At 51.5% G+C, this 18,992-nt stretch overlaps 1 protein-coding gene across 1 annotated transcript in view; it reads left to right on the forward strand.

Moving 5' to 3' along the window:
* Positions 1 to 8,954: 8,954 nt before the first annotated feature.
* CCDC50 (coiled-coil domain containing 50) overlaps positions 8,955 to 18,992 on the forward strand; it is a 42,769-nt gene continuing 32,731 nt past the window's right edge. Inside the window, exons 1-4 of the mRNA XM_060240939.1 lie at positions 8,955 to 9,138; positions 10,369 to 10,498; positions 12,740 to 12,830; positions 16,753 to 16,876. Coding sequence (XP_060096922.1) covers positions 8,955 to 9,138; positions 10,369 to 10,498; positions 12,740 to 12,830; positions 16,753 to 16,876 — 529 coding nt within the window. The remainder of the gene's footprint in view (positions 9,139 to 10,368; positions 10,499 to 12,739; positions 12,831 to 16,752; positions 16,877 to 18,992) is intronic.

Below are 18,992 nucleotides of genomic sequence, written 5' to 3' on the forward strand. Positions count from 1 at the left end.
TGATAAGTAAAGTAAATAAATCCACAGGATGGGAATCCAGTTAGCAGAGCAGTAATTTCTGGCTTGCAGAAATCCAAGCGTATTGCTGAAACAAAGCGTTGCATTACCAGGGGTTTTTTTCGAGCAGGAACGCACAGAAACGCAGTTCCGGCTGGCTTGTTGTTGGGGTGTGTGTCCTAATATGCAAATGAGTCCCTGCTGGGCTTTTCCAACCAAAAAAGCCCTGTATGAAACAACGGTGATATCAGGGGTGTGTGGTCTGGTATGCAAATGAGTTCCGACTGGAGCTTTTTTGCCCCAGAAAAGGAAACAAGAGTTGGGGGTATTGGTTAGTAGCTACAGCAGAAACGAGGTATAATGAAGTCTTTCAGTACTCTTATCGCAACGTTCCTCTGCGTAGTTGATCATCAAGCACAAGTGTGCAGGATTCGTAGAGGCCTAGATCCGTGAATGTCTTTGAGAAAGTGAGTCTGCTAATACCCGTGTGCCATCAGAAAGCCTGGCCTCTATTGCAAGAATTTAACTCCGTTACAGTTGTTTGCATGTATTCAGCGTCAGAGCGATCTAGTCCGCTGTTTCCAGACTTGATTTTAAGATGTTTTTAATCCTTAGCGGGCCCCTTGGGCTCAGGAGGCCTGTGGGAGCTTCAGCCGTCCCCACTGATGGGATAGTGAACACCTTAAAAGCTTCCTGTTTTGGCCCAGCAGCTGATCTTTTCATTAACTTGAGGAACTCCAGACTGTTCCTGCCTTGTTGAAAGGTTTAATCAATGGTGCACCTTTAAGATACTGGTTTTATGTGTTTAGAGCAAGGGTAGCCAAAATTGCTTAAAAGCCATATAGAGAAAAGTCAGATGTTTGAGAGCCACAAGGCATGAACGTCAGCTGTTTGAAGGAAGGCAGGCAGGCAAATAGATGGGGAGGGAAAGGTGGAAAGAAAGCAACTTTAACTTTAAATGCATTCTCCAAGCTGGCTGATGGGGTGCTTGGGACTTCGAGAGCCACACAATATGTGCGAAGGAGCCTCAGTTTGGCCACTCTTTGTTTAGAGTATTATTACTTTTATATCCTGGCTTCCCTTGATAAAATGTCAGAGATGGTGTAAAGTGGATAAAAACCCTTCGCGAAAAAAATTGAAGCAACATCCCAAAACTCCGAGAGAAGGACCAGCAACAAGCTTCAGACGCACAATGTGCAACAGAACGGAATGGTTTTAACTTGGAACTGGTCCTAGCAGATGTTATAGAAGAGGGTGATCTACAGCTGGGGTGCCACCACAGAGGGGACCCTGTTCCAGGGGATGGGAACCCCAGGAGCAGGGTCTGGGCAGAGTAACTTGCAGAACAGGTGGTTTTATGAAGGGACGTTGGCTCTTCCGTTTCCCTAGTCCCAGTTCACAGAAAGCTTTAAAATATAGAAACAGGACCTGGTCTCGCATCCAGAAGCAAAAGGAAATTCACAGCAGAGTTCTTAAGCACTAGCAAGTATGATCAGATCAGACAATCTGAGGCACTAATCCTTTGAATCTCAGTGTCTGGAGGCAACATCTGGGGAAGGCCTTGGCCTCGGAGAGCCAGTTTGGTGTAGTGGTGAAGTGTGCGGACTCTTATCTGGGAGAACCGGGTTTGATTCCCCACTCCTCCACTTGCAGCTGCTGGAATGGCCTTGGGTCAGCCATAGCTCTCTTATCTGGGAGAACAGGGTTTGATTCCCCACTCCTCCCCTTGCAGCTGCTGGAATGGCCTTGGGTCAGCCATAGCTGTCTTATCTGGGAGAACAGGGTTTGATTCCCCCCTCCTCCACTTGCAGCTGCTGGAATGGCCTTGGGTCAGCCAGAGCTCTGGCAGAGGTTGTCCTTGAAAGGGCAGCTTCTGTGAGAGCCCTCTCAGCGCCACCCACCTCACAGGGTGTCTGTTGTGGGGGAGGAAGGGAAAGGAGATTGTGACCACTCTGAGACTCAGTCCATGAAAGGGCAGCTGCTGGGAGAGCCCTCTCAGCCCCACCCACCTCACAGGGTATCTGTTGCGGGGGAGGAAGGGAAAGGAGAATGTGAGCTGCTCTGAGAGTCTTCGGAGTGGAGGGCGGGATATAAATCCAATTTCTTCTTCTTCTTCTTCTTCTTCTTCTTCTTCTTCTTCTTCTTCTTCTTCTTCTCCTTCTCCTTCTCCTTCTCCTTCTCCTTCTCCTTCTCCTTCTCCTTCTCCTTCTCCTTCTCCTTCTCCTTCTCCTTCTCCTTCTCCTTCTCCTTCTCCTCCTCCTCCTCCTCCTCCTCCTCCTCCTCCTCCTCCTCCTCCTCCTCCTCCTCCTCTCTGTCCTGTTGGCCCTCCAGAGGAACTGGCTGGCCACTGTGTGAGACAAGAGGTTGGACTAGATGAACCCTCACTGGTCTGACCCAGCAGAGCTCTTCTGATATTCTTCTCGGGGGAAGGCCTCAGCCTCTCTACCCTGTTGTTGGCCCTCCAGAGGAACTGGTTGGCCTCTGTGTGAGACAGGAGGCTGGACTAGATGGACCCTCCCTGGTCTGACCCAGCTGGGTTCTTCTGATATTCTTCTCAGGGGAGGGCCTCAGCCTCTCTGCCCTGTTGTTGGCCCTCCAGAGGAACTGGCTGGCCCCTGTGTGAGACAGGAGGCTGGCCTAGATGGACCCTCCCTGGTCTGATCCAGCAGGGCTCTTCTGAGGTTCTTCTCAGGGGAAGGCCTTGGCCTCTCTGCCCTGTTGCTGGCCCTCCAGAGGAACTGGTTGGCCACTGTGTGAGACAGGAGGCTGGCCTAGATGGACCCTCCCTGGTCTGATCCAGCAGGGCTCTTCTGATGTTCTTCTCAAAGGAAGGCCTTGGCCTCTCTGCCCTGTTGCTGGCCCTCCAGAGGAACTGGTTGGCCACTGTGTGAGACAGGAGGCTGGACTAGATGCACCCTCCCTGGTCTGATCCAGCAGGGCTCGTCTTATGTTCTTAGGAAGGCCTTGGTCTCTCTGCCCTGTTGTTGGCCCTCCAGAGGAACTAGTTGGCCTCTGTGTGAGACAGGAGGCTGGCCTAGATGGACCCTCCCTGGTCTGACCCAGCTGGGTTCTTCTGATATTCTTCTCAGGGGAGGGCCTCAGCCTCTCTGCCCTGTTGTTGGCCCTCCAGAGGAACTGGCTGGCCCCTGTGTGAGACAGGAGGCTGGCCTAGATGGACCCTCCCTGGTCTGATCCAGCAGGGCTCTTCTGAGGTTCTTCTCAGGGGAAGGCCTTGGCCTCTCTGCCCTGTTGCTGGCCCTCCAGAGGAACTGGTTGGCCACTGTGTGAGACAGGAGGCTGGACTAGATGCACCCTTCCTGGTCTGATCCAGCAGGGCTCGTCTTATGTTCTTAGGAAGGCCTTGGTCTCTCTGCCCTGTTGTTGGTCCTCCAGAGGAACTGGTTGGCCACTGTGTGAGACAGGAGGCTGGCCTAGATGGACCCTCCCTGGTCTGACCCAGCAGGGCTCTTCTGAGGTTCTTAATCCCAGTTAACCACGTGGCTGCTGCAACCCCATTGATATTTCCAAAATGGCTTTCAAAGGCAATCCTGACATTGCAGCTGTCACATGGACATGACCGGATCCAGACCGCTCCCACACCAATCTCAGTGGTGTTTTTTTTTTTTTATCAGCTTCTGGGTATTTTACCTTGAGAGCTTTTTGTTTAAAGATACGAACTGTGACCTTTCGAATAAATCCATACGTAAGATAAAAATTAACAGGCTTGCTCAAGATCCAAGGCGGAGGGATTTTGTTGTCTGGGCGTGGGGCTCATTTGGGGAACGTCGCTTTTTGCTGCACCCCCTTTGGAACCGAACGGTCGTTTTCAAGAGCGCATTGTTCCTTAACAAGCCAAACATCGCAGGTTTTTTTTTGGGTTTTTTTGCACCGTTCATATTTCTCAGATCTGCTGCTTTAAACAAACACCAAGAGTTTTCCGGTGGAGGAAACGACACGGACTTTCTGTCCCCCAAGAGTGACTCTCGCTGCTGTAAAGGGAGCTGGAATTTCCTTGACTGAAGCTAGCAACTTCCTCCAGAGATAAGGAGGCCCCGGGCTGTACCAGAGAGAGCCCATCCCACTTTGATTGGTGTGAGGAGGAGAAAAGACAGGCTGCCAGCCTGTGGGACTCCTGGCAAGGCTGGAGTGAATTTTGCCTCCTGCAGACACGGCCCTCCTGGCGATGCTGCGGTTGCGTCTGCTTCTGGGCCTGTCTTTGTTGCCCAGAGACGGATCTGAGAGACTGCAGAGGAAGCCGTCTGTCTCGGCGACGAAGGAAGAAGACACATCTGTCATCTTTCCTAGCGGCAGGCCAGCTTCTCCGGAGGCGGTGGCAGGTCCTCAGGCACATGTCTGTGGGAAGCGGAAGCCGGCCTAGATCCAGCATGCCAAAGAATGTGGGCCGGTCCATTTGCATTTCCTGTGTGGGGAGCGGGGGCTGCGCTCCTTCAAGCTGTTCTTTCTTCTCTCCACCCCCCCCCCAGTCGCAGTAGATGAACCTTGCGCTGGAGATGCACCATGCAGAGTTGCAGCTCTGTGTGCGCTTTTAAAAAGAGTCAGCAAATGTCAAAGCTGGGGACCGCCTTTTATTTTGTCTTGCCTGGCTCAGGCTCGCCGTGGCTCCCTGTCTTTTGACCTTCCTTTTCCAGATTGTGCAGAAAGGGGGTGTCTGTACTTTTGTCCAGGGTTTTTTTTTTTTTTTGAGCAGGAACACAGTTCCGGCTGGCTTGGTGTCAGGGGATGTGACCTAATATGCAGATGACTGCATATTAGTACTCAGTCCTGGGTCCCATGCTCTTTAACTTGTTCGTTAATGCTTTGGAGTTGGGAGTGAGCAGAGTGTTGGACTGAATGGGCCATTGGCCTGATCCAGCATGTCTTCTTATGTTCTTATGACTTCCTGCTGGGCTTTTTCTACAAAAAGCCCTGTGTGAAACAATGGTGATGTCAGGGGGTGGGGCCCCATATGCAAATGAGTTCCTGCTGGGCTTTTTCTACAACCCCCCCTCCCCACTTTTGTCCTTGCTGTCCTGAAGCACAAGAGAGGAGGGGAAGGGGTTGCATGAGGGTGAGAGAGGTTGCCAGAGGGAGAAATGGACGTTCCACGATCCACTGGCCCTTAAAAGCACTGGGAGAGTTTATAGCTGGCTGGAGGAGGTGGGGCTCTGATATCCAGGAGCAAAGCAACTCTCAGTACTTCCGGCAGCATTTCACAGAGTCTTCGGCTTGGGTTGGGCCAGCTGCAATGTCGGTGGGGCTGGGGCTTCTGACGGCAGAGATGCTTCTCCCAGCGGCTCTGGGTGCACCTTTGAAGGCCAAGTTGGCACACGGACAAAATTGTTCAGAGGCCATTTTGCTGAGGTCCTGAAATGTGGCATGGGAGGGGAGGTTCTTTCTCCTGTGTCTCTCCTGCCTTTTTAGAGCATGCTTATGGGTGGGATCCTGGTCTGGTTTTGTGATTATAGAATCCTAGAGTTGGAAGGGACCTCCAGGGTCATCTAGTCCAACGCCCTGCACAATGCAGGAAGCTCACAAACTCCTCCCCCTAAATTCACAGGATCTGCATTGCTGTCTGATGTCCATCTATCTTCTGTTTAAAAACCTCCAAGGAAGAGGCTAGCCAGCTGGTAGCTTTTCCAGTGTTTGAAGAAGACTGCAGGTTTATACCCTGCCCTTCTCTCTGAATTAGAGAATCAGAGCGGCTTATGATCTCCCGTATCTCTCCCCCCACAATAGACACCCTGTGAGGTGGGTGGGGCTGAGAGAGCTCTCCCAGAAGCCGCCCTTTCAAGGACAACTCCTGTGAGAGCTATGGCTGACCCAGGGCCATTCCAGCAGCTGCAAGTGGAGGAGTGGGGAATCAAACCCGGTTTTCCCAGATAAGAGCCCGCACACTTCACCACTACACCAAACTGGCTCTCAGAGACTCAGAGCAGCTCACAATCTCCTTTCCCTTCCTCCCCCACAACAGATACCCTGTGAGGTGGGTGGGGCTGAGGGGGCTATCACAGCAGCTGACCTTCAAGGACAACCTCTGCCAGAGCTATGGCTGACCCAAGGCCATTCCAGCATCTGCAAGTGGAGAAGTGGGGAATCAAACCCGGTTCTCCCGGATAAGAGAGCTCTGGCTGACCCAAGGCCATGCCAGCAGGTGCAAGTGGAGGAGTGGGGGATCAAATCCGGTTCTCCCAGATAAGAGAGCTTTGGCTGACCCAAGGCCATTCCAGCAGGGGCAGGTGGAGGAATGGGGAATCAAACCCGGTTGTCCCAGATAAGAGAGTGATGGCTGACCCAAGGCCATTCCAGCAGGTGCAAGTGGAAGAGTGCGGAATCAAACCCGGTTCTCCCAGATAAGAGAGCTCTGGCTGACCCAAGGCCATTCCAGCAGGTGCAAGTGGAGGAGTGGGGAATCAAACCGGGTTCTCCCAGATAAGAGAGCTCTGGCTGATCCAAGGCCATTCCAGCAGGTGCAAGTGGAGGAGTGGGGAATTAAACCCAGTTCTGCCAGATAAGAGAGCTATGGCTGACCCAAGGCCATTCCAGCAGGTGCAAGTGGAGGAATGGGGAATCCAACCCGGTTCTCCCAGATAAGAGAGCTCTGGCTGACCCAAGGCTATTCCAGCAGGTGCAAGTGGAGGAGTGGGGAATCAAACCGGGTTCTCCCAGATAAGAGAGCTATGCCTGACCCAAGGCCATTCCAGCAGCTGCAAGTGGAGGAGTGGGGAATCTAACCCGGTTCTGCCACTTAAGAGAGCGATGGCTGACACAAGGCCTTTCCAGCAGCTGCAAGTGGAGGAGTGGGGAATCCAACCCGGTTCTCCCAGATAAGAGAGCTCTGGCTGACTCAAGGCCTTTCCAGCAGCTGCAAGTGGAGGAGTGGGGAATCAAACCTGGTTCTCCCAGATAAGATTTTGTACACTTAACCACTGCACCAAGCAGGGCTCTACTGGTGTTCTTACGTTCCCCTGCTCTAGCATCCGGGCGAGCTGTTCTCCAGTGCCCTCCCCCCCCCCCCAGTGTAGGAATCTGGTGACATCTTCGTTGCGACTTCAGGGGCGCTGAGCCAGGGCTCCCCCAGCACAGACTCAACGGAGCGGAGAGTACAGAGTGAGGACGTGCAGCCAAAGCAACCTCCTCATGCAGCAAGCAATTTGGCTCCGCGCTTGTTGAGCAAATACAAGGCTGCCTTTTTCTCTCCCTGCCCTGCAGTGTGCCTGGCTGAGCTGAAAAGGTTTTGGGCGGCCACTTGGCCTCCCCAGCCCCAGAACGAAGGCAGAGGCCTCATCCTCCTCCTCCACCTCCTCCTGCGCAGCTTTATTGGTTGATCGATAAAGTTTGGGGGGCGGAACTGACTGGCTTTGCAGCCCCCATTTCTCTGTGGGTAGCAGCCCTTGGGGCCCATCCAAGGAGACTGGGGCATTGAACGGGGTAAGACCTGGATAGCCCAGGCTACCCAGTCACATGTGATCTCTGAAGCTAAGCAGAGTCGAGCTGGGTTAGTGCTTGGATGGGAGACCCCGAAGGAAATCCAGGATTGTTCTGCAGAGGCAGGCAAGGGCAAATCACCCCACTGCTGGATCTGGGAATGAGCAAGGTGAGCCCCGGTTTGTGCTTGGATGGAGGGTCCCAACTCATATTTGCAAATTGCCATGTGATGAACATAACAGCATAAGAGAAGCCATGGTGGATCAGGCCAGTGGCCCATCCAGTCCAACACTCTGTGTCACATAAGAACATAAGAGAAGCCATGTTGGATCAGGCCAATGGCCCCTCCAGTCCAACACTCTGTGCCACACAGGGGCCAAAAAACGAGGTGCCATCAGGAGGTCCACCAGTGGGGCCAGGACACTAGAAGCCCTCCCACTGTGACCCCCCAGGCACAAGAATGCACAGCATCACTGCCCCAGACATAAGAGAAGCTATGTTGGATCAGGCCAATGGTCCTTCCAGTCCAACGCTCTGTGTCACACAGGGGCCAAAGAAACCAGGCGCCATCAGGAGGTTCGTCAGTGGGGCCAGGACACCAGAAGCCCTCCCCCTGTTGCCCCCCCAAGCACCAAGAAGACAGAGCATCACTGCCCCAGACATAAGAACATAAGAGAAGCCATGTTGGATCAGGCCAATGGCCCATCCAGTCCAACACTCTGTGTCACATAAGAACATAAGAGAAGCCCTGTTGAATCAGACCAATGGCCCATCCAGTCCAACACTCTGTGTCACACAGTGGCCAAAAAAACCCCAAGTGCCGTCAGGAGGTCTACCAGTAGGGTTAGAAGCCCTTCCACTTTGCCCCCCCAAGGACCAAGAATACAGAGCATCACTGCCCCAGACAGAGAGTTCCAACAATACGCTGTGGCTAATAGCCACTGATGGACCTCTGATCCAGATGTTTATCCAATCCTCTCTTGAAGCTGGCTATGCTTGTGGCCGCCACCACCTCCTGTGGCAGTGAATTCCACATGAAAATCACCCTTTGGGTGAAGAAGGACTTCCTTTTATCCGTTCTAACCTGACTGCTCAGCAATTTCATCGAATGCCCACGAGTTCTTGTATTGTGAGAAAGGGAGAAAAGGACTTCTTTCTCTACCTTCTCCATCCCATGCATTATCTTGTAAACCTCTCTCATGTCACCCTGCAGTCGACGTTTCTCCAAACTAAAGAGCCCCAAGCGTTTTAACCTTTCTTCGCAGGGAAAGTGTTCCAACCCTTGAATCCCTCTAGTTGCCCTTTTCTCGATGCTATAATATCCTTTTTGAGGTGCGGTGACCAGAATTGTGCCTTCCTTCCGAGGGAGCCCTCTGATGCCCAGAGGTGACACGAAATGAGTGCTCAGCTGCGTGATTGAGTTGCGCAGTTGGTTGGCTGGTTCCTTCTCTGCGTTCTGCCCGTTCCGCTCAAAGGCTGTAGGGAGGAAGTAGAGAAAACGCCCACAGTTTTTGCCAAGGTGTAGGGTTGGCATGGGAGAGTGGGAGGAAGGGGATACTTGGAAACAATCACCTGCCCCCACCTCCGTCAGACGTCTGGGGGATTTGCATTCCCTTCTGCTGACCCAGCCCTCTCTCTGCTTTGCTCCTGCAGTGTGCCGGGACTTTGCCATCTTGGAGGATCACACCTTGGCCCACAACCTGCAAGAACAAGAGAGTAAGTCCTGACGTGCAGCTGAAGAGAGATGGGCATTTGACTGTGGCAGATGATGCTGGTTGTCATGGTTCGTTGTGCTCTGCAGAATTCCACTTTAGTCTCTCATGAAGAGGAACGTGTGGAGCACGATCTCCCGTGCAGGTGCCCAGGATAACCGCTGATCTTTGGCGTTGGGCGTTTCCATCTTTGGTTCAAGTGTAGCTCTGCAGTCCAAAGGGTTGATCTTTTTTTTTTTTTTTTAGCTGGGTTTTGTCTTTAGAATTCTGCATCAGAGACATTGCCCGGTCTCTGAGACTCGACGAGAGAAAGGTGGGCCCCTGTGTGCAAACGCCAAAGTTCTGCATGAACACCCTGAAGTGTGCGCTTTGGGTGCGAATCTTCACAAAAGTAATTTGATGGGGAGCTAAACGTGACGACAGATTTTCCTTGTTGGTGCTTTGGAGGGTTTTCCCTTGCCGCAGAGGAAGGGCCAAGGGTTTGTGTTTGCGGGAGGGGCTTTTGCTCTGTGGTAGAGCATCTGCTTGGCAAGCAGAAGGTCCCAAGTTCAGTCCCCGGCATCTCCAGTTAAAAGATCTGGCAGGAGGTGATGGGAAAGACCTCTGCCTGAGACCCTGGAGAGCAGCTGCCAGGCTGAGTAGACAAGACTGACTTGGATGGACCAAAGGTCTCATTGAGTCGAAGGCAGCTTCATGTGTTGTATCTTCTGTTGTGCTGTCAAATGTTATTCAGCTAACACCAAATGAAAGTGTTCAAAATGGCAACTGAGGAGCAGTGACTCGAGGTGGCCGAACTTGCTTAATGTAAGTGCCACACAGAATGAACATCAGATGTCTGAGAGCCGCAAGACATGAACATCAGATGTTGGAGGGGAGGGAGGGGAGGGAAGGAAGGCGGGAAGGGAAATAGATGTGGAGAGGAGGTAGAAAGAAAGCAACTTTAATTTTAAATGCATTCTCGAAGCTGCTGGCCGGCTTGGCTAAGAGAAGTGATTTGAAGAGACGAACGCCTTCTCCAAGCCAGTCAAAGGAGCGGTGGGGGCTTTGAGAGCCACACAGATTGTGTGAAAGAGCCACGTGTTCGGCCACCCCTGTCTTAGGCGGTCATCTGCCCCTCCTCCAAAATCTGGACAGCTCTCCCAACTCCGGAGCAGGGATTTCTTCCCACCGCCGGAGGTGTTGTGGGCCCTCCCGGAGCCGAGGCCTAACGGGGCACGTGTGCCTTCCCTTGCAGTCGAGCACCACTTGGCCACCAACATCCAGCGGAACCGCCTGGTCCAGTACGACTTGCAGGTGGCGAAGCAGCTTCAGGAGGAAGAGAACCGCAAGGCGCACGGCCGCATCCAGAAACGCCACAAAAACATGTGAGTGGGGACCTGTTTTCTTGGGCGGGCGGTGGGGGAGCAGCGGGTGGTAGCCAGGCAGAATTGTGGCCTTGTTTTGTAGCAGGACCTCCTTTGCATATTAGGCCACACCCCCCTGAGGTAGCCAATCCTCCGAGAGCTTATGGGGGCTCTTAGTACAGGGCCTACTGGCAGCTCCAGGAGGATTGGCTACATCCGGGGGGGCGTGGCCTAATATGCAAAGGAGCTCCTGCTACAAAAAAAGCTGTGGCCGCACATGACCCCATCCGCCTCAGCTCCCGCTACGTTTCACAGAACGATCAGCCTCTTTAAAGTAGGAGGAAGTTTAGATTAGATTAGAGTTTAAAATTCGGTCTGTGAGTAGAAAAGGTTTCATCAGAAGGGAGCCTAGTGGATCTTTGACGGACAGGCAAGGTTTTATTTCAGCTGTAATGGACTGGAGGTCCCTTTTCCCACAGCCTGGTAGCCGATGGGAGACTGCAGAGGCGGGGAGTTTTGCCATTTAGAGGTTATTATGTCGTATAGAGGATGGTGCAGAATGGTTTTGTGTGGCCCCAGACGGTCAGACCAGAACCAGCAGGTTGAAATTACATCAAAAGAGTTTCTTACTGAACCTTAGGAAGAACTTCCTGACCGTTAGAGCGGTTCCTCAGTGGAACAGGCTTCCTCGGGAGGTGGTGGGCTCTCCTTCCTTGGAGGTTTTTCAACAGAGGCTAGATGGCCCTCTGACAGCCAGGCTGACCTTGTGAATTTAGAGGGAGGTATTTGTGAATTTCCTGCATTGTGCAGGGGGTTGGACTAGATGACCCTGGGGGGTCCCTTCCAACTCTTATGCTTGGGGAGGAGTATAGCCATCCTTGGTGTGATGACATCACTTCCAGCGCAACCCGGTGTCAAGCATCGATATTTCCCAATAATCAGTCTTTTGTTATTGAATCAAAATTTGCTTTTTTGTAGAAACTCCATAGCTTTGCCAAGGACAGAATCCTTGAAAGTAATGACGTATACAGACTTACATAGCTACTTTATAGGATAGCTTCAAAGGAACATACAGATGCAATCTGAGTCACGGGTTCAAAGGTTACTGCAAAATATCTCTTTTATTACTGTAGCTACGCGCTCAGAAGCTGAAGCAGGGTGTATTGTATTTTCTGATTAGATGGAAACATTTTTCTGTAGCACACGATGAGTGGGTCGAGTGCTCAAATGTAAAAGCACCAGAATTAATTAAGAAATTCTATGCCAAACATCCTATCAAACCCCGATGAGAGTTTTTTTTGGGGGGGGGGCACTATGTAAGTCTGCATGTCATTACTTCCAAAATGTCAAGCATTGATATTTCCCAATAGTCTTTTGTTATTGAATCAAAAGTTGATTTATTGTAGAAACTCCATAGCTTTGCCAAGGACGGAATCCTTGGAAGTATTGACGTATACAGACTCACATAGTTACTTTATAGGATAGCTTCAAAGGATAACATATGGATGCAATTTGAGTCACGGGTTCAAAGGTCACTACAAAGTATCTCTTTAATTACTAAGGAATGTAAGTTAATAAAAACATCTCCCTTTCTCACACTTTCTCTGCTAGTAGATAAGACCTGTCTGTGTGAATCTGGGGGAGAGGCACGTCACACTGTTACCAGCCAGGCTAACCTAAACATTCTTGGGGCAGATAGATTTATTATTGCCCTTAAGTTGTAAAAGAGGGAGCAGGAGAGCTTGGTATTCTGCGCTTTGTCTGAGGGACCCTAATGGCACTCAGAAATATGCATGCTTGGCACCCAGAAGTGATGTCATTGCACCAGGATGCCACTGTAGCATTCACGTAAAGCTCTGTGGCTTAATCATAGCGTTTGGGGCCAATGCTAAAGCGTCACCTGCGGAGGAAGGGACATCATCAAGAGTGGGTCCATTGCTGCCCAGCTGAATTGTGGCAGGCAGTGGCAGGGCAGATGGGAGTCTTAGCAACCCTTGCAACCTTCCAGCAACCGTTTGCTGGAATAAAATCCATTCATTTTAGGCTCTAAGGGGCTGCTGGCCTCCTGTTGGCTCTTTCTGAAGTGGATTCTCGCGGCTGCCCTGTGGAAGGAAGGGCACCGGGCAGCTTCCTATCTTGGAGGCACCTCTCTCTTGCTCTCTGAGTGCACAGTCCTCTGGCTTCCTTTGTCCCTTCCTGTCTCCAGCTTGTGGCTCGTCCCTGTGGCCCCCTTCTGACCTCCCCCTTCTCTCCCCCCCTCAGAGAGCAGCAGGACTGCGAGATCGCTCAGGAAATCCAAGTCAAGCTGGTCATCGAAGCGGAGCAGAAGCGGCGGCAGGAAGAGGACGATGAGGTGAGCGCGGAGGAAGGGGCCCTCTAGCGCATGCAGACAGGCATTCCCCCCCCTGCCCCACAAGTCAGCTGGCTGCTCTGCTCGGGGCAGCTGTGCGGTGGTGGCGTCGAGCGGAAACAGCCCCCTTTGGAACTTGTCGCAAAAGGTCAAAAGAGACTATTTTGGGAGCCGGGATGCAGCGACACACCATCTCGTAGCTCAGTGGCGTCAAACTCATTTGTTATGAGGGCCGGATCTGACATAAATGAGACTTTGTTGGGCCGGGCAGTGTGTGTACCTATTTAAGATTAGATTAGCAGAGATATAAACTTTTTATAGGACACAGACAAACACAATTAAATATATATATATATATATATATAATATATATATATATATATATATATATATATAATATATATATATATATATATATATATATATATATATATTTAAAAAAACCTTAAAATAAAACATGCTTAAAACATTAGCACTCCTTGGTCTTAAAGGTGCTTTCTTTGTATTTCTCCCATGGGATCCAGGGAACTGGGCAAAGGAAGCTCTGGCTCTTTCCTTCCTTCCCCAGGGGACCAGGAGGGGGAGGAGCCTCAGCCAATAGAAGGAAGAGAGGGTTGTGGGATTGAGAGAGCCTGGCAAAGCAAGCTGAGATGCAGAAGGAAGCAAGAGAGAGGGAGACGGAAGCAGACAAGAGCCAGTTGCTTGGGGGCCTCTTAGGAGCCCTCCAGGGGGGCCAGATTTGGCCCCTCGGCCATATGTTTGACGCCCCTCTTGTAGCTGTTCCATCTTCCAGAGTACGGGGACGTTTGCAGGCTGCTTGTTGAGCTTTGGGAAGGATTTGGGGGAAGGTGATAAATGGCGTCCAGAGGCATCCTTTTTGGGGAGACCTGGCAACTCTCATCTTAGGGAAATGATGCATTGGTAGCTGCCCAGTTACAAGAACTGGCCTGCATTTTGTGCAACTGGAAATGAGATCAGATGATTCTCCTAACTGAGAAGAAATTGTTTCTACCCCATCTTTCTTCCCAGTGTGGACCCAAAGTGGCTTCCATCCTTCGCCTCGCCTCCATTTTGTCCTCACAACAACCCTGGGAGGTAGGCAAGGCGGTGAGTGACTGGCCCAAGGTCACTCAGCAAGATTCCACAGCAGAGTGGGGATTCGAACCTGGGTCTCCTAGCCCAGTGCTTTAACCTCTGCCCCACACAGCCGTAAAAAATAAAATAAAGAGGGACAAAGGCAATGTGTCCTTTTAAAGATTTTACTGAAAAATTAAAATAAAACACGGCAGGATAAGGAACATGTGTAATCCAAGTTTTTTTAAAGTCAGAGCTGTCTCTCTGAGAGTCAGTTTGGTGTAGTGGTGAAGTGCACAGACTCTTGTCTTGGAGGACTGGGTTGGATTCCCCACTCCTCCTCTGGCAGCTGCTGGAATGGCCTTGGGTCAGCCAGAGCTCTCTTATCTGGGAGAACCGGGTTTGATTCCCCGCTACTCCACTTGCAGCTGCTGGAATGGCCTTGGGTCAGCCAGAGCACTCTTATCTGGGAGAACCAGGTTTGATTCCCCACTCCTCCACTTGCACCTGCTGGAATGGCCTTGGGTCAGCCAGAGCTCTCTTATCTGAGAGAACCGGGTTTGATTCCCCACTCCTCCACTAGCACCTGCTGGAATGGCCTTGGGTCAGCCAGAGCTCTCTTATCTGGAAGAACCAGGTTTGATTCCCCACTCCTCCACTTGCAGCTGCTGGAATGGCCTTGAGTCAGCCAGAGCTCTCTTATCTGGGAGAACAGGGTTGGATTCCCCACTCCTCCACTTGCAGCTGCTGGAATGGCCTTGAGTCAGCCAGAGCTCTCTTATCTGGGAGAGCCGGGTTTGATTCCCCACTACTCCACTTGCAGCTGCTGGAATGGCCTTGGGTCAGCCAGAGCTCTCTTATCCGGGAGAACCGGGTTGGATTCCCCCCTCCTCCACTTGCACCTGCTGGAATGGCCTTGGGTCAGCCAGAGCTCTCTTATCTGGGAGAACCAGGTTTGATTCCCCGCTACTCCACTTGCAGCTGCTGGAATGGCCTTGGGTCAGCCAGAGCACTCTTATCTGGGAGAACCAGGTTTGATTCCCCACTCCTCCACTTGCACCTGCTGGAATGGCCTTGGGTCAGCCAGAGCTCTCTTATCTGAGAGAACCGGGTTTGATTCCCCACTCCTCCACTAGCACCTGCTGGAATGGCCTTGGGTCAGCCAGAGCTCTCTTATCTGGGGGAACCAGGTTTGATTCCCCACTCCTCCACTTGCAGCTGCTGGAATGGCCTTGAGTCAGCCAGAGCTCTCTTATCTGGGAGAACAGGGTTGGATTCCCCACTCCTCCACTTGCAGCTGCTGGAATGGCCTTGAGTCAGCCAGAGCTCTCTTATCTGGGGGAGCCGGGTTTGATTCCCCACTACTCCACTTGCAGCTGCTGGAATGGCCTTGGGTCAGCCAGAGCTCTCTTATCCGGGAGAACCGGGTTGGATTCCCCCCTCCTCCACTTGCACCTGCTGGAATGGCCTTGGGTCAGCCAGAGCTCTCTTATCTGGGAGAACCAGGTTTGATTCCCCACTCCTCCCTTTGCAGCTGCTGGAATGGCCTTGGGTCAGCCAGAGCTCTCTTATCTGGGAGAACCGGGTTTGATTCCCCACTCCTCCACTTGCAGCTGCTGGAATGGCCTTGGGTCAGCCAGAGCTCTCTTATCTGGGAGAACCGGGTTTGATTCCCCACTCCTTCACTTGCACCTGCTGGAATGGCCTTGGGTCAGCCAGAGCTCTCTTATCTGGGAGAACCGGGTTTGATTCCCCACTCCTCTACTTGCAGCTGCTGGAATGGCCTTGGGTCAGCCAGAGCTCTCTTATCTGGGAGAACCGGGTTGGATTCCCCACTCCTCCACTTGCAGCTGCTGGAATGGCCTTGGGTCAGCCAGAGCTCTCTTATCTGGGAGAACCGGGTTGGATTCCCCACTCCTCCACTTGCAGCTGCTGGAATGGCCTTGGGTCAGCCAGAGCTCTCTTATCTGGGAGAACCGGGTTTGATTCCCCACTCCTTCACTTGCACCTGCTGGAATGGCCTTGGGTCAGCCAGAGCTCTCTTATCTGGGAGAACCGGGTTTGATTCCCCACTCCTCTACTTGCAGCTGCTGGAATGGCCTTGGGTCAGCCAGAGCTCTCTTATCTGGGAGAACCGGGTTGGATTCCCCACTCCTCCACTTGCAGCTGCTGGAATGGCCTTGGGTCAGCCAGAGCTCTCTTATCTGGGAGAACCGGGTTGGATTCCCCACTCCTCCACTTGCAGCTGCTGGAATGGCCGTGGGTTAGCCATAGCTCTGGCAGAGCAATAGTAATAGTAAATACAACTGGAGCCGGTGTGAAGTGAAGCAACATAAGATAACCACCGGTAGCAATAAAACTTTCACGCAAAGCGTGTAAATAGGCGTTTTTCGTGAAGTAAAACAAAAACTAAGGAACACTGAACATTCTTGAAATTTTCCCCACAAAGTCTCTCAAGAGTCAAAGAATGACTGAAATAGGACTTCATGAAGACGTGGGTGAAGTCTTTAAATTCTTAGTGTTCCACTCGTGATGGTATGGAGAGAATAAAGAACCGCTTTTAAAAGGACTCTTCACGGTTTCAGTAGTTCTTCCTCAGCCTCTTTCTCCTGACGTTCCACAGAGCCACAGCTCTACTCTTTACAGCATGGATCCACGCATGCTCTAATTTGCTGCTACCGGCTCTTCAAGCTGGTCGGTAGCAGCAAATAAGAGCATGAAGATGGACTTGAAGATGGCAATCATATCACCTCTCAGCCGCCGCCTCTCTAGGCTAAACAGGCCCAGCTCCTTCAGCCTTTCCTCATAGGACTTAGTCTCCAGCTCTCTGTTTCCTCTTTTCTTTCTGAAGGATATTGCACGGATTCTCCAGCAGAAGGAACTCCAGGAAGAAAAGAGGAGGAAGAAGCCGCCCCCATCTGCAGAGCCTTTGAGGCGCAGCCCTTACGAAGACGGTTACTATCAAGACAGCAGAGGTAATAATGCACCCCAAGAGGCATAAAGCCTGCCATGGAAGAAGGGTGGGGGGGGGTCCCTTTGTTTTTGCAGTCTAATTTCAGGCCCCAAAGTCCTGAACTGCACAATCTGGGTAGCAGGAGGAGTGCAGCCTTCTGACACCAAGTTCCCTGGGCCGTTCTCTTCCGCTGGCTGTTGTGCCGGACCTCTGAAGAAGAAGATTTTGGATTTATATCCCACCGTATACTCTGAATCTCAGAGCGGTCACAATCTCCTCTACCTCCCCTCCCATAACAAACACCCTGTGAGGTAGGTGGGGCTGAGAGTGCTTTTACAGCAGCTGCCCTTTCAAGGACAGCTTCTAAGGGATTAAAACAATTTTTATTTGGTAACATATGGTGACAAATTATATTTCTTGCATCATTAATAACTTCTTTTATCTATCCCATATATTACTTTCTACCCACCCCTCCCCCCGTTACTTGACCCCCGCCGGTGTTATTTACTTAAAGTACTAATGTTTAAAAGTACACTTAACTAATAAAAACAAAAATTAATATTCTCCTTTTTTCTAAGACTTAATCATTATCAAAAATTGTCCAATGTCCTTTTATTTTCCACTCTTTTTCTACATATCTTCTGAACTTTTTCCACTCCATCTTAAAAACTTCTAAATCATAGTCTCTTAAAATTCTTGTTAATTTGTCCATTTCACTCCATGTCATAACTTTTACAATCCAATCCCATTTCTCTGGTATTTTTTCTCGCTTCCACAACAGTGCATATAATGTCCTAGCAGCTGAAAGCAAGTACCAACCCCGGAAGTCTCAAGGACAGCTTCTATGAAAGCTCTGGCTGACCCAAGGCCATCTTAGCAGGTGCAAGTGGAGGAGTGGGGAATCAACCCCGGTTCTCCCAGATAAGAGTCTGCGCACTTAACCACTACATCAAACTGAGCAGTTGGGGCAGTTTTCAGAATTTATCTATTACGTTAGATTTATATCCCGCCCATTCTACAAAGATGCAAGGCAGCTAACAACATAAGCGAAACAATGCTCAAACAGTAAAGAGCCAGTTTGGTGTAGTGGTTAAGTGTGCGGACTCTTATCTGGGAGAACTGGGTTTGATTCCCCACTCCTCCACTTGCAGCTGCTGGAATGGCCTTGGGTCAGCCAGAGCTCTCTTATCTGGGAGAACCAAATTTGATTCCCCACTCCTCCACTTGCAGCTGCTAGAATGGCCTTGGGTCAGCCAGAGCTCTCTTATCTGGGAGAACCGGGTTGGATTCCCCACTCCTCCACTTGCAGCTGCTGGAATGGCCTTGGGTCAGCCATAGTGGTTAAGTGTGCGGACTCTTATCTGGGAGAACCAGGTTTGATTCCCCACTCCTCCACTTGCAGCTGCTGGAAGGGCCTTGGGTCAGCCAGAGCTCTCTTATCTGGGAGAACCGGGTTGGATTCCCCACTCCTCCACTTGCAGCTGCTGGAATGGCCTTGGGTCAGCCATAGTGGTTAAGTGTGTGGACTCTTATATGGGAGAACTGGGTTGGATTCCCCACTCCTCCACTTGCAGCTGCTGGAATGGCCTTGGGTCAGCCAGAGCTCTCTTATCTGGGATAACCGGGTTTGATTCCCCACTCCTCCATTTGCTGCTGCTGCAATGGCCTTGGGTCAGCCAGAGCTCTCTTATCTGGGAGAACCGGGTTTGATTCCCCACTCCTCCACTTGCAGCTGCTGGAATGGCCTTGGATCAGCCAGAGCTCTCTTATCTGGGAGAACCGGGTTTGATTCCCCACTCCTCCCCTTTCACCTGCTGGAATGGCCTTGGGTCAGCCAGAGCTCTCTTATCTGGGAGAACCGGGTTTGATTCCCCACTCCTCCACTTGCACCTGCTGGAATGGCCTTGGGTCAGCCAGAGCTCTCTTATCTGGGAGAACCGGGTTTGATTCCCCACTCCTCCACTTGCACCTGCTGCAATGGCCTTGGGTCAGCCAGAGCTCTCTTATCTGGGAGAACCGGGTTTGATTCCCCACTCCTCCACTTGCACCTGCTGGAATGGCCTTGGGTCAGCCATAGCTCTGGTAGAGGTTGTCCTTGAAAGGGCAGCTGCTGGGAGAGCCCTCTCCAGTCCCACCCA

The sequence above is a fragment of the Heteronotia binoei genome, chromosome 6, assembly GCF_032191835.1.
Source record: "Heteronotia binoei isolate CCM8104 ecotype False Entrance Well chromosome 6, APGP_CSIRO_Hbin_v1, whole genome shotgun sequence".
NCBI lineage: Eukaryota > Metazoa > Chordata > Lepidosauria > Squamata > Gekkonidae > Heteronotia > Heteronotia binoei.